Source organism: Delphinapterus leucas, chromosome 17 (genome assembly GCF_059928025.1).
Source record: "Delphinapterus leucas isolate spDelLeu-1000000601 "Yukka" chromosome 17, BTC_Dleu_Yukka2, whole genome shotgun sequence".
NCBI lineage: Eukaryota > Metazoa > Chordata > Mammalia > Artiodactyla > Monodontidae > Delphinapterus > Delphinapterus leucas.
The window spans coordinates 73,555,222-73,567,444 of NC_143145.1; the positions used below are offsets into that span (position 1 = coordinate 73,555,222).

Here is a 12,223-nt window from a genome sequence, read left to right on the forward strand (position 1 = left end):
AAATGTAGCGACTTTCAGCCCACTAAAATGGAAATGGGTTACTGTGATCCCTGAATAGGTTTTAAAAATGTGTAGTCCAGTGGCCTGAATTTTGACACGTCAGGCCATGGTGGTGTTTGGGACCCCGTAGAGGCCATGTAATGCTACTCGGTGCCCCACAGATAGCCGTCCCAAGCCGCATGCTCTGTCCACATGTGTGTCCCTCTGACCCGTGGGCCAGGAAAAGCTTGGAGAAATAACTTAAGGCACCAACAGCCAAGTGGCCGAGAAGGACTTCCAACCCGTCTGCCTTATTCCACAGTTTGCTTTCTGACCACGGTGTGTCATTACTGCTTACTTATAGCTTGTGGGGTGCAGAGAGCAGAAAAGGACAGAAAATAGGCAGACGACTAGTATTCAGAGGTTAAAGAACTACAGCAAAAATACAAAGTGTATCAGTTGAACTATAAATATAGAAGGTATAATCTTTGCCTGGAGACCTCATATTTTGTATTGCAGTATTAGGTAGAATTTTCCCTAAAAATTAAAATTTTATTTACCAAATAAAAGATGCAGTTTCAATAGCCCATAGCTTATAAAAACTCAGCTGTGGTTCTTGCTTGGCTTCCTTCTTTTGCTTATTACCCAGGGAAAACAATGATAAATACTAAACGTTTGTCGTAAGTTTGTCAAGGAAATGTAATGGAAAATGTTTTTCAAAATAAGGATAGATAACCAAGTGAATAATGTATGTATTAAGTTTCTTTCAATTGCATGATCAATAATCGCTGCTTTATGCAGACGCGTCTCCGGTCTTCACCCATCAGGGCACTGCCCCCAAGTGGGTTGCCTCTCAAGGCACTTTGAGGTTCTGTGGTTTGCAGTGCAAGCACTACTAACAGAGAAATTCGTTTCCCCCCAGTTTAAAGCTCACGCATCATTCTACTACCCTCTCTTATGTGAAATTATGCAATTTGACTTGATTCCTGAACTTCGTGCTGTTCTTAGAAGATTTTTTCTGCGAATTGGAGTAGTTTTTCAGATATCACAACCACCTGAACAGGAACTTGGAACAAACAAGCAATGATGGGAAGTTAATGTTTTTCTGTTGGCGTTTACATCCCTCCGTTCTTCAAAAGGACCCCGGAGCTGAGGTTTCCTACCTGAAAAATGGTTTCTCTGAATTGCAGTATCTAAGGGTTACTGATAAAGAAGCTTAGAACTTCAGCTCGAACCTGCAGTGCTCCAGTCCCTTTTTGTAACCTGATGGATTGTTTGTCGTGTTGGGTTCACGAGCTTTTTTTCCCACAGTGTCAGCTGACGTGCTCACGTGTCCTTCCCTGTCCTCGGTGGCAGGGAGAGCCCCACATATTTCTGGCAGGTGTGGAAGTGAAACTTACCCAAAGAACTCTAGATGTAAAGATTTGAACTTCTGCAAGAAGTACAACTCAGGAGAGCTGTATTTTGAAGGATAAAATGTTTATAATTGGGGGTTGGGGGGAGAAGAAGAAATTATTGTTCATGGTAAAAGATATTAAGCAACTATGGTATTCTGAAGATTTTTGCACACTCAGGCTATCTGAGATACTGGTAATCATCCTTCTGTGAAAAATTGTACAGAGATGCAGGTCTGTAATATAAAAATCTTAAACATATAGTTCTTCCTGCACTGTTTTATTTTCTTTATTTTCTTATTCATTTGCTAAGTACCTGTAATATTTTGTCAAATGCACTAAGCATCTGGGTTGAGCTTTTTGTCTTTTTTATTTTGTGGGGATTTTGGTTTTGCCCTTTTTAGGGGGTGATTACTTTGAGGGTTTAACAAGCCCAGAAGCTGTTGTGGCTGACACTTGTCATGATCAACAACAAAGAAAGTAGAAAATATCCCTGCTGACATAACCACCTGTAATACACTTCTCTTCGGGCTTTTAAAGATGAGCCACTAAAATAGAATAATCCTTCATGAACCGAAACTTGAATCACTGCAAAATGACTCTCGGTTGCTGTCACTTCCTTTTCTTTTCTTTTGGGTGGCGGGGCTTGATTTAGATTTTACTCTATGTACAGAATTTAATGTTGAATATATTAAAATAACAAATCTGGCATGGTTTGGGGAAGTTAGATTTACTGGAAATGTGTTCATACTGTGAATTGTGCTCTGATGGTTAAACAAAACGACAAGCTTGTCAAGCATTCCGTATTAACAGTGGATGTAGAAAATTTTTTCAGATGGATAAAATGTATATGGTACAGATGTAAAGTTTTCTATGTAAAAAAATTCTGTACAACTTTCTGTACAATATTGATTCTCATCTGGCATATTCTAATCAGGTTATAGGTCAATAAAGTTTTTGGATTATTTCATCAGTGCAATCAAAACCTGTGTAATCCACAGCCCCATGTTTCATTGACTTTTTTTTTTTTTTTTAATTAAAAGCCATGCAACCAGGGAAAGGATATTCTCATTCACAGCTACATGTAAATTCAATGATGCTCTTTAGTTCTGATAGTTTCTTTCCAGCTTCTGGCATTAGAGCCTTCCCCCATATCCTGCTTTCTCAACTATAGGCTATTCATAATTTAATATTTTGTGTATTTATTAACCCAGAATAAGGCTGCACTATTTGAATCCTGAGAGAAGGAGCTAAAGTTGAAGTTAACTTTGGAGCACTTTACAGGCAGGGCTGCCATCGTGTGTCCTCGGAGTCCAAGTTGATGGTATGACAGCATGAAAAGGAAAATAGAACATGTCAAGACTATTTATTTTGATGGTTGTGTTAAAAAACAGGAGACGTGTTCAGTCTTTGCTGTAGCATCTCTTAGATCATGAGTAGTCACTGTGAACAGAGCATTTATAAGTGCACTACATTTATTACCCCCAAGACACAGCCCTGCTCAAGCCCAGCTGGATGCTGCAGCCAGGAGCCACCGTGACATTCTGGCCTCTGACGGTAAGTGTTTCAAATGACCTGGCGATTTGTTACTTTATGGTATCATATCAGGACTCTTCTCTAGCAGAGATGGAGGCTTTCATATTACTTTCAGATGAAGATATAAGAAGAAAAATCTTTAAGTAAAATAAATGATTCGATTACAAACATTAGCATGCAATTTACATGCAGCTGAAATTCAAAATATCAGAAGTTTCACCCTTGTGGTAGACCTATCTGATCTTGTGTCCCATTAATTACATCAGTGGAAACGTGCAGTCAGTGCCTGGGGCTGTTCTTAGCTGTCAGTCACAGTGCTGGACTCTAAGAATTATTTCCAAGAATTTGAATTAGTCTTTACCTTTTTAAAGGCACCTCTTAGGGAGGGAGTGATTAGAAAAACTAACTCACCCAAGGGTCCACAGTGGCGCGGCAAGGATTCCAATCCCCATCCTTTACCCCTGGGTGTTCCTGCCTCTCTTCAACTTCTAGAACACCTTGTCTAGAAACCTCAATTCCAGTTAAAATAAGAAATTGACATTTGTAATAAAAATAATTTATTTTTATCAATAAGTAGTTAAATCATATAAATAGCAAACATAATGCCTTCATTGGCACAAAAATAGAGGCAGAAAGATGTGACACTTAAGTGCATGGCTCACGGGAATATAATCATTAACAACTCCCATCATTTATACTGAATCAGTAGTTAATAAATGACATGGAAATAAGCACATTTGATTCTCTCATTACATAGCAACAGCTATAACCAGTATATTTACTAAATGAAAAATTATTCTGAATAGTGGTAATAGCAAATGTACATATGACAAAGTATTCTGGCTTTACAGTACTGTTAAGACACTTGTGTTTTATTCACCTTATCTTACTGACAAGCAGAATTTTAAATAATGCACATACGGTAGTTGATTCCAAGAGCTCATTACCACCCTAATTTATGGCAAAATTTGTGCAAAAGTAATTCTATACAATTCTACATTATATAACTTAATAATCATGTCCTTTTATTTATGTACATACTATACATCATATATATCATCATGGAAAAAAATACACCTTATATACAGATGGAACATAAGTAACTGCCAAGTATGGGCCAAAAGTAGCACATATCATTTAGGTTCAGATTTCACATTCTTTTCACCTTAAAAGGCACTACTGGGTCCAATACAGATTTATTTTAACCGTGTGCAGTAGACAGGCCCTGCCAAGTGAAAGTACCTGGTTTTACAGGAACCTGCTGCTGCTCCTGCCTCAGCTGCTCCGCCATGAATCGTTTCAGCGTTTCTGAGGTGCCCGGGCGGAGCCAGGGCTCAGTTGCTACAGAGTTCGATCCGTCGTCACCCATGTGCTTCATGATGTCATCAGGGTCAACCAGTGAACTCTCATCATCTAATGGAGGCAAGAGAGACATGACTCAGGTAACACGGGCGGCAGGCAGGTCATGTGAACAGAAGTCTCCTGTAGTCTAACCCATTAGAGCTCTGCGCTTCTCCACAGTACTGTGTTCTAACACTGTCCTGTTTTGTTCAGACCTCCTCCTTTTAGAGGTTGGAGAGCAAACCCAGGAACAGAAACAAAAAACGATCAACTGACCAAGGTGACTCCATGGTACTGGTAGCAGCACCCAAAGGGATTCAAGGATAGCAAAGGAGATGGCACCAAATGTTGACTGTAGAAGTGTCAGCAGTCTTACTCTGTGTCACCTGAGGGATGCCAAGCAAAACTTTGTTTTTAACTTAGCAAGGTTTTGGAAATATTCCTAGCCTATTGAATATTAACACTGCTTTGAGGAAATAAGGTCATTTTAGGAAAGCATTAGACAGGGGATGAAGTTACGTCCATTCTTATACCTTATCTAAGAAGTTGCGTTTACTCCATTAAGAGATATAGCTCTTAAGTTGCATTCTTTTAACTGGTTACACTCAACTTCTATATCTGTATTTTACTTATTAGATAATAATAATAGGAAAATCTGTCTTCCTGTCTTGTGGTGTCAATTTCTTTATTTATTTACTTTTTAAAATTACATCTCCTGGTCTGTGAAAGATTACCTCAGCAAAGGGACATATGCACTCAATGTAATGAGTAATCAATCCACATCGTACCAAAAAGCTCCTGTTTGAAAGGACAATGTTAAAAAAAAAAAAAGTTTAGAAGTTGAAAGCCTTCTGAAAAAGAGGAGAGTCTTCAAATGGTCTGTTTTCTCTCAAGTATATGTCCCTGTTAAATATTAATTCAACTTCTTTGTTCTAAAAGAAATTGAGGAATAGGTAATTCTTGGTACAGATTTAAAATGCCTTTTAGCCAAAAAGAAGGCATTCCTTTCACACTGTCCACAGTTTTCCAGATATGATATGAACAGTACTGCTCTATCAGTTTACCATGTTTGCTGGTATTTGGTATGAAATGACCACCATCAGAATGCATAACAGCTTACTCCTAGAGACTGAGTATAGTTTTAAATTAACAAATATTAAAGATTGGATCTAAAAAATATCTTAAGAAAATTGCTATTAGAAAATTATTGTTAAGTAGCTTAACACAATAAAGAGAATTGTCCAAATAGACCACTCTGCTATTTGCTAACGCTAATTAATAAGGCTTATTACTATAATATTGTCACATTATCCTAGTGGCCTAGGGCTGGCAGAGGAGCTCGTTAGTTGCCTGAGGAAGCATCCTGCCCGCCTGTGCTCAGTGATAAGCTTTAACCTGCTGTTCACCAAAGCAGTGAGAGACGGCAACGCCCAGCATGATGAGAAGACTATACTTTGACTTAAAGCAAAAAATATCTATTTTCTGTTTATATCTATGTACAGAAGGCCAAGTAAAAAGGTAAAAAGTTTTCTTTGTAGTACTACAGATTTATAATAGATGTGTCACACAAAGAACTCAAGGTTTTAAAGTTGACTTCTGATAATCTCTCACTTCAGTAGGGAAGCGAGATGCCAATACTAATCAACATTTTCCCTGCTGAAAGCAAAGCCTGGATATGTTTAATACACAGAAACTTATCTGTTTAGAATCCACTCAAAAAAGGGTACCCCCTCTGGTAGAAAGAATCTGATGCAAAATTAATCCTTCGTCCTGGTTTTGCTGAATACCTACTGTGTTCTAGGCCCTACAACTCAAAGGCTTTCAAAACTCATTTCCTCTGTCCCTCAGCCATTAGTGAAAACTTCCATGAAGCAGGTTTAAGAGTTCTCACAGAATCTGCTGTTGGCTATTAAACTTGGCCATTTACCTGTATTAACAGGTTTATTCTGAAGTTCATTCAGTTTTCGCATTCGTTCCTCGTTTCTCATTCTAAGTTGATCGATATTTACACTGGATACAGATTTTAAAGAGAGACCATCTGGTGGTACGTTAGGATGACCGTTATCCTGTAATTAAGAAAAGAGAACTTAAGAAACAATCATTAATGTGAAATATGTTCAGAATAAACCAGTGAGTCAAAACATGTTCTTGCCCTTGATAAATGTATAGTGTGATGAACAAAATAAAACAAGTGAAAATCTATAGCATTTATATTCTAACTCCTGATGTTTATCCATGCAGGCTTAGATGAAGGGTTAGCATTTGTGATAACATATAAATGCTGCCAGACTGGATAAAGGTGGGGAATTATAAAACACAAAAGGAAAAAAACTGCAACGTAGGGGCTAAGAATCAGTCCAGCTATAAAATCAAGACGGGAGGCTTCCGTCTTGTGGCGCAGTGGTTGAGAATCCGCCTGCCAATGCAGGGGACATGGGTTCGAGCCTTGGTCCGGGAAGATCCCACATGCCACGGAGCAACTATGCCCATGCACCACAACTAATGAGCCTGCGTTCTAGAACCCGTGAGCCACAGCTGCTGAAGCCTGTACACCTAGAGCCCATGCTCCGCAACAAGAGAAGCGTGTGCACCGCAACGAAGAGTAGCCCCCGCTCACTGCAACTAGAGAAAGCCCATGTGCAGCAACGAAGATCCAACGCAGCCAAAAATAAAATATATTTAAAAAAAAATCAAGACAGGGTAGTACTGGCATAAGGATAGACATAGGTGAATGGAACAGAAGAGTCCAGAAATAAGCCCTTATACTTACGGGCAGAAAAGCCAATAAAATTCAAGAGTCTTTTCAACAAATGGTACCAGAATAACGATATCCACATGTAAATAATGAATTTGGACCCCTATACCTCACACCATTTGCAAAAATTAGCTCAAAGTGGATTCACTGATGTAACTTTTAGAGCAAAAACTATAAAGCTCTTAGAAGTAAACACAGAAGTAACTTTCATGATCTTGGGTTAGGCAATGGTTTCTTAGATACGACACCAAAAGCACAAGCAAAAAAAGAAGTTTGATAAGCTGTACCTCTGTCAAGATTAGAAGCTTCTGTGTTTCGATGGACACCATCAAGAAAATATCTGTAAGTCATATATCTAATATAGGACTTGTATCCAGAATCTATAAAGAACTTAGGACTCAACAATAAAAAGACAACCTGATTTGAAAATGGGCAAAGGATTTGAATAGACCTGTCTCCAAAGAAGATCGACAAATGGCTAAGAAGCACAAGAAAGGATGTTCAACATCATTAATCAAGAAAATACAAATCAAACCCACAATGAAATATCACTTTACACTCGCTAACAAATGTTGGCCAGCCTGTAGAGAAACTGGAACCTTCATAGACTGTTGGTGGGAATGTAAAACGGTGCAGCCACTTTGGAAAACAAACAGTCTGGCAGTTCCTCAAAATGTTAAATGTAGTTAGTATGTAACCCAACAATTCTACTCTTAGGTATGTGTGTGTATACACACACACAAGCAAAAGAAATGAAAACATTATAAAATTTGTATGCAAATGTTAAAAGCAGCAGTATTCATAACAGAAAAAGCGTGAACAACCCAAATGTCCATCAGTTGTTGAGTGGATACACAATAGTGGAATATCCATACAATGAAATATTACTCAGCAATAAAAGGAATGTTACAGATATGCTGTAACTCAGATGACCTTTTGAGTCCAATAACCTGCTCACGGTCATCCAGTATTTGGTGGTAGAGCCTAGATTCAGACCAATGTCCACCTTATTCCAGAGCAAGTTCTCTCTTCATTGGACTACACCAATTTAGCATGGGTCAGAACCCAGACCTCTCGTTCCTAAACTTGAAAAAAGAAAAGGACATATCATACATACAAAGTCGAGTCCTTTCAGTTTGTTCCTCCTGCGCTCCCTCGCAGAGGGCAGCTGTGATGGCAGAGGGAGGGCGTCATCCTCGATGGCAGGATATGTCTCGCCATACGCACCTAGAGGCCACACGGGGAGAAGCCTTAAACATCCACCATTTCACATGGTTTTATTCAGAGCTAAACCAAGACTGTCTTTTAATAGCTTTATTAAGATGTTATTTAACATACAGTAAAATTCACCCACTATAAATGTTCATAGTTCAGTGATTTTTATAGAATTGCGCAATCACTACAAAGTTTTACAACATTTCTATCAGCTCAAAAAGTTCCCCTGTGCTCACTGGCAAAACCACTCCCTACTCCCACCTGCCAACCCCATGTGAACACTGATCTGCCTTCAGTCTGGAGATTTACCATTCCTGAGATTCCATATAAATGGAATTATACAATGTAATATTTTGTGTCTGTCACTTAGCATGTGTTTGAGGTTCATCTATGTTGTACCATGTATCAGTACAGTTGACCCTTGAACAACATGGTGATTAGGGATGCTGACCCCCTGTGCAGTTGAAAATCCACATACTGCTATCTGCCTCAAAAACAAAGGAAATGATAAATGACTCACCCAAGGGCAGGAAGCTGAAACAGTGTGGACTGAATCAGGACTCAAACCCTACTTCTAAAGATGCCAAATACTGTGATCTCTAATCAAACACAGACTTCCCCCACACTTAAGTTTAAAGATCTGTAAAATGGAAATACAGGTACTATATTTATTGAAAAAACTCTATTCAGTGGACCTATGTAGTTAAACCCATGTTGTTAAGGGTCAACTGTAGTTCTTTTCTGTTTGTTTTTTGTTGTTGTTTTTACTGCTGAGTAATACTATTCCATATGGATATATCTCATTTTGCCTATGCACTCACCAGTTGATGGACATTTGAACTGTTTTTCGTTGGAGATTATTAATAATGTTACTATGAATGTTCATGTGCATGTCTTTTTGTGGCCATGTTTTCATCCCTTTGGGGTATATTCCTAGGAGTGAAATTGCTGGGTGTTATGGTAACTATGTTTAGCATTTGGAGGAGGTAGAACCATTTCACATTGTAAGAAGGTTCTAGTGTGCCCACATCCTCACCAACATTTGGAATTGTCATTCTTTTGGATCACAGCCATTCAAAGTGGGCCAACAGCCTATTTGACCATGGAGTTGAATATATTAAAACATTTAGAATTTTTTCCCCAACTTTATTTTGAAAAAATTAAAACTTAAGGGCTTCCCTGGTGGCGCAGTGGTTGAGTCCACCTGCCGATGCAGGGGACACGGGTTCGTGCCCTGGTCTGGGAGGATCCCACATGCCATGGAGCGGCTGGGCCCATGAGCCATGGCTGCTGAGCCTGCGCGTCCAGAGCCTGTGCTCTGCAACGGGAGAGGCCACAACAGTGGGAGGCTTGCGTACCGCCAAAAAAAAAAAAAAAAAAAATTTATTTGGCTGCGTCAGGTCTTAGCTGCAGCATGCAGGATCGTTCATTGTGGCACATAGGCTCAGCAGTTGTGGTGTGCGGGCTCTCTAGTTGTGGTGCACAGGCTCCAGAGCTAACAGGCTTAGTTACCCTGGGGCATGTGGGATCTTAGTTCCCCCACCAGGGATCAAACCAATGTCCCCTGTGCTGAAAGGCAGACTCTTAACCACTGGACCATCAGGGAAGTCCCATGGACATTCTAATAGGTATGTAGTGGTATCTCTTGTGTTAATTTGAATTTCCCTGATGACACATGATTTGCATTTCCCTGATGACAAATGATGTGGAGCACCTTTTCATATGCTTATTTGCCACCTGTCTGTCTGTCTGTGGTGAAGTGTCTGGATCTTTTGCCCATCTTTTAATTGGGTTGTTTCTTTTCTTGTTGAGTTTTAAGAGTTCTTTGTGTACTTTGGATAAGAGTCCTTTGTCAGATGTGTCTTCTGCAAATATTTTCTCCCAGTCTATGGTTTGTCTTATTCTCTTGATATTGTCATTCGCAGAGCACTGAAGTTTAATTTTAATGAAGTCCAGTTTATCTATTATTTCTCTCATAGATTGTGCTCTGGCATTGAATCTAAAAAGCCATTGCCATGCCCAAGTTCTTCTAGGTTTTCTCCAATGTTATCTTCTAGGAGTTTTATAGTTTTTGCATTTTACATTTAGGTCTATGGTCCTTTTTTTTTTTTTAATCTTTATTGGAGTATGGTTGATTTACAATGTTGTGATAGTTGCAGGTATACAGCAAAGTGAGTCAGTTATATATATACATATATCCACTTTTTTTTTAGATTCTTTTCCCATATAGGTCATTACAGAGTTCCCTGTGCTGTACAGTGGGTTATTAGTTATCTATTTTATATATAATAGTGTGTATATGTCAATCCCAGTCTCCCAATTTATCCCTCCCCCTGCCCCACTTATCCCCTGGTAAAAGTTTGTTTTCTACATCTGTGACTCTACTTCTGGTTTGTAAAAAAGTTCATTTGTACCTTTTTTTTTTTTTTGGGATTCCACATATAAGCGATATCATATGATATTTATCTTTCTCTGTCTGACTTCACTCAGTATGATGATCTTTAGGTCCATCCATGTTGCTGCAAATGGCATTATTTTGTTCTTTTTTATGGCTGAGTGATATTCCACTGTATCTGTATATATATACCACATCTTCTTCATCCGTTCCTCTGCTGAGGGACATTTAGGTTGCTTCCATGTCCTGACTATTGTAAATAGAGCTGCAATGAACATTGTGGTACATGACTCTTTTTGAATTATGGTTTTCTCAAGGTATGTGCCCAGTAGTGGGATTGCTGGGTCATATGGTAGTTCTATTTGTAGTTTTTTAAGGAACCTCCATACTGTTCTCCATAGTGGCTATACCAATTTACATTCCCACCAACAGTGTAGGAGGGTTCCCTTTTCTTCACACCCTCTCCAACATTCATTGTAGATTTTTTGATGACGGCCATTCTGACTGGTGTGAGGTGATACCTCGTAATTTTGATTTGCATTTCTCTAATCATTAGTATGTTGAGCATCTTTTCATGTGCTTTTTAGCCATCTGTATGTCTTCTTTGGAGAAATGTCTATTTAGATCTTCCACCCAGTTTTTGATTGGGTTGTTTTTTGGATACTGAACTGCATGAGCTGTTTGTATATTCTGGAGATTAATCCCTTGTTGGTTGCTTCGTTTGCAAATATTTTCTCCCATTTCTGTGGGTTGTCTTTTTGTTTTCTTTATGGTTTCCTTTGCTGTGCAAAGGCTTTTAAGTTTCAATCCCATTTGTTTATTTTTGTTTTTATTTTCATTACTCTAGGAGGTGGATCAAAAAAGATCTTGCTGTGATTTATGTCAGAGTGTTCTGCCTATGTTTTCCTCTGAGAGTTTTATTTATTTTAACATCTTTATTGGGGTATAATTGCTTTACAATGGTGTGTTAGTTTCTGCTTTATAACAAAGTGAATCAGTTATACATATACATATGTTCCCATATCTCTTCCCTCTTGCGTCTCCCTCCCTCCCACCCTCCCTATCCCACCCCTCCAGGCGGTCCACTAAGAGTTTTACAGTGTCCAGTCTTAACATTTAGGTCCTTAATCCATTTTGAGTTTATTTTTGTGTATGGTGTTAGGGAGTGTTCTAATTTCATTCTTCTACATGTAGCTGTCCAGTTTTCCCACCACCACTTATTGAAGAGACTGTCTTTTCTCTATCACATGTTGTTGCCTCCTCTGTCATAGATTAGGTGACCATATGTGCATGGGTTTATCTCTAGGCTTTCCATCCTGTTTCATTGATCTATATTTCTGTTTTTGTGCCAGTACCATACTGTTCTGATTACTGTAGCTTTGTAGTATAGTCTGAAGTCAGGGAGCCTGATTCCTTTAGGTCTGTGGTCCATTTTGGTTTTTGTTTTTTGTTTTTTTTTTTGTGGTACGTGGGCCTCCCACCATTGTGGCCTCTCCTGTTGTGGAGCACAGGCTCCTGACGTGCAGGCTCAGCCACTCCACAGCATGTGGGATCTTCCCGGACTGGGGCACGAACCCGCGTCCCCTGCATCAGCAGGTGGACCCCCAA

The 12,223-nt window shown here is 39.1% G+C and overlaps 2 protein-coding genes across 8 annotated transcripts in view; one reads left to right on the plus strand and one right to left on the minus strand.

Annotated features, from left to right (window-relative positions):
* ARFGEF1 (ARF guanine nucleotide exchange factor 1) overlaps positions 1-8,233 on the plus strand; it is a 144,862-nt gene extending 136,629 nt beyond the window's left edge. Inside the window, exon 39 of the mRNA XM_022595253.3 lies at positions 902-8,233. Within this exon, the coding sequence (XP_022450961.1) occupies positions 902-1,066 (165 nt within the window). The 3' untranslated portion in view covers positions 1,067-8,233. The remainder of the gene's footprint in view (positions 1-901) is intronic.
* CSPP1 (centrosome and spindle pole associated protein 1) overlaps positions 1,886-12,223 on the minus strand; it is a 199,374-nt gene continuing 189,036 nt past the window's right edge. For 6 of the 7 annotated variants that reach the window (XM_022595255.3, XM_089899055.1, XM_089899054.1 and 3 more), the window contains 3 exons: positions 8,123-8,232; positions 6,178-6,316; positions 1,886-4,322 (listed from right to left, as the gene is read on the minus strand). In XM_022595255.3, coding sequence (XP_022450963.2) covers positions 4,111-4,322; positions 6,178-6,316; positions 8,123-8,232 — 461 coding nt within the window. In that variant the 3' untranslated portion in view covers positions 1,886-4,110. Of the gene's footprint in view, positions 4,323-6,177; positions 6,317-8,118; positions 8,233-12,223 lie in introns of those variants that run through there. The other variant, XM_022595258.3, reaches the window with a different exon arrangement.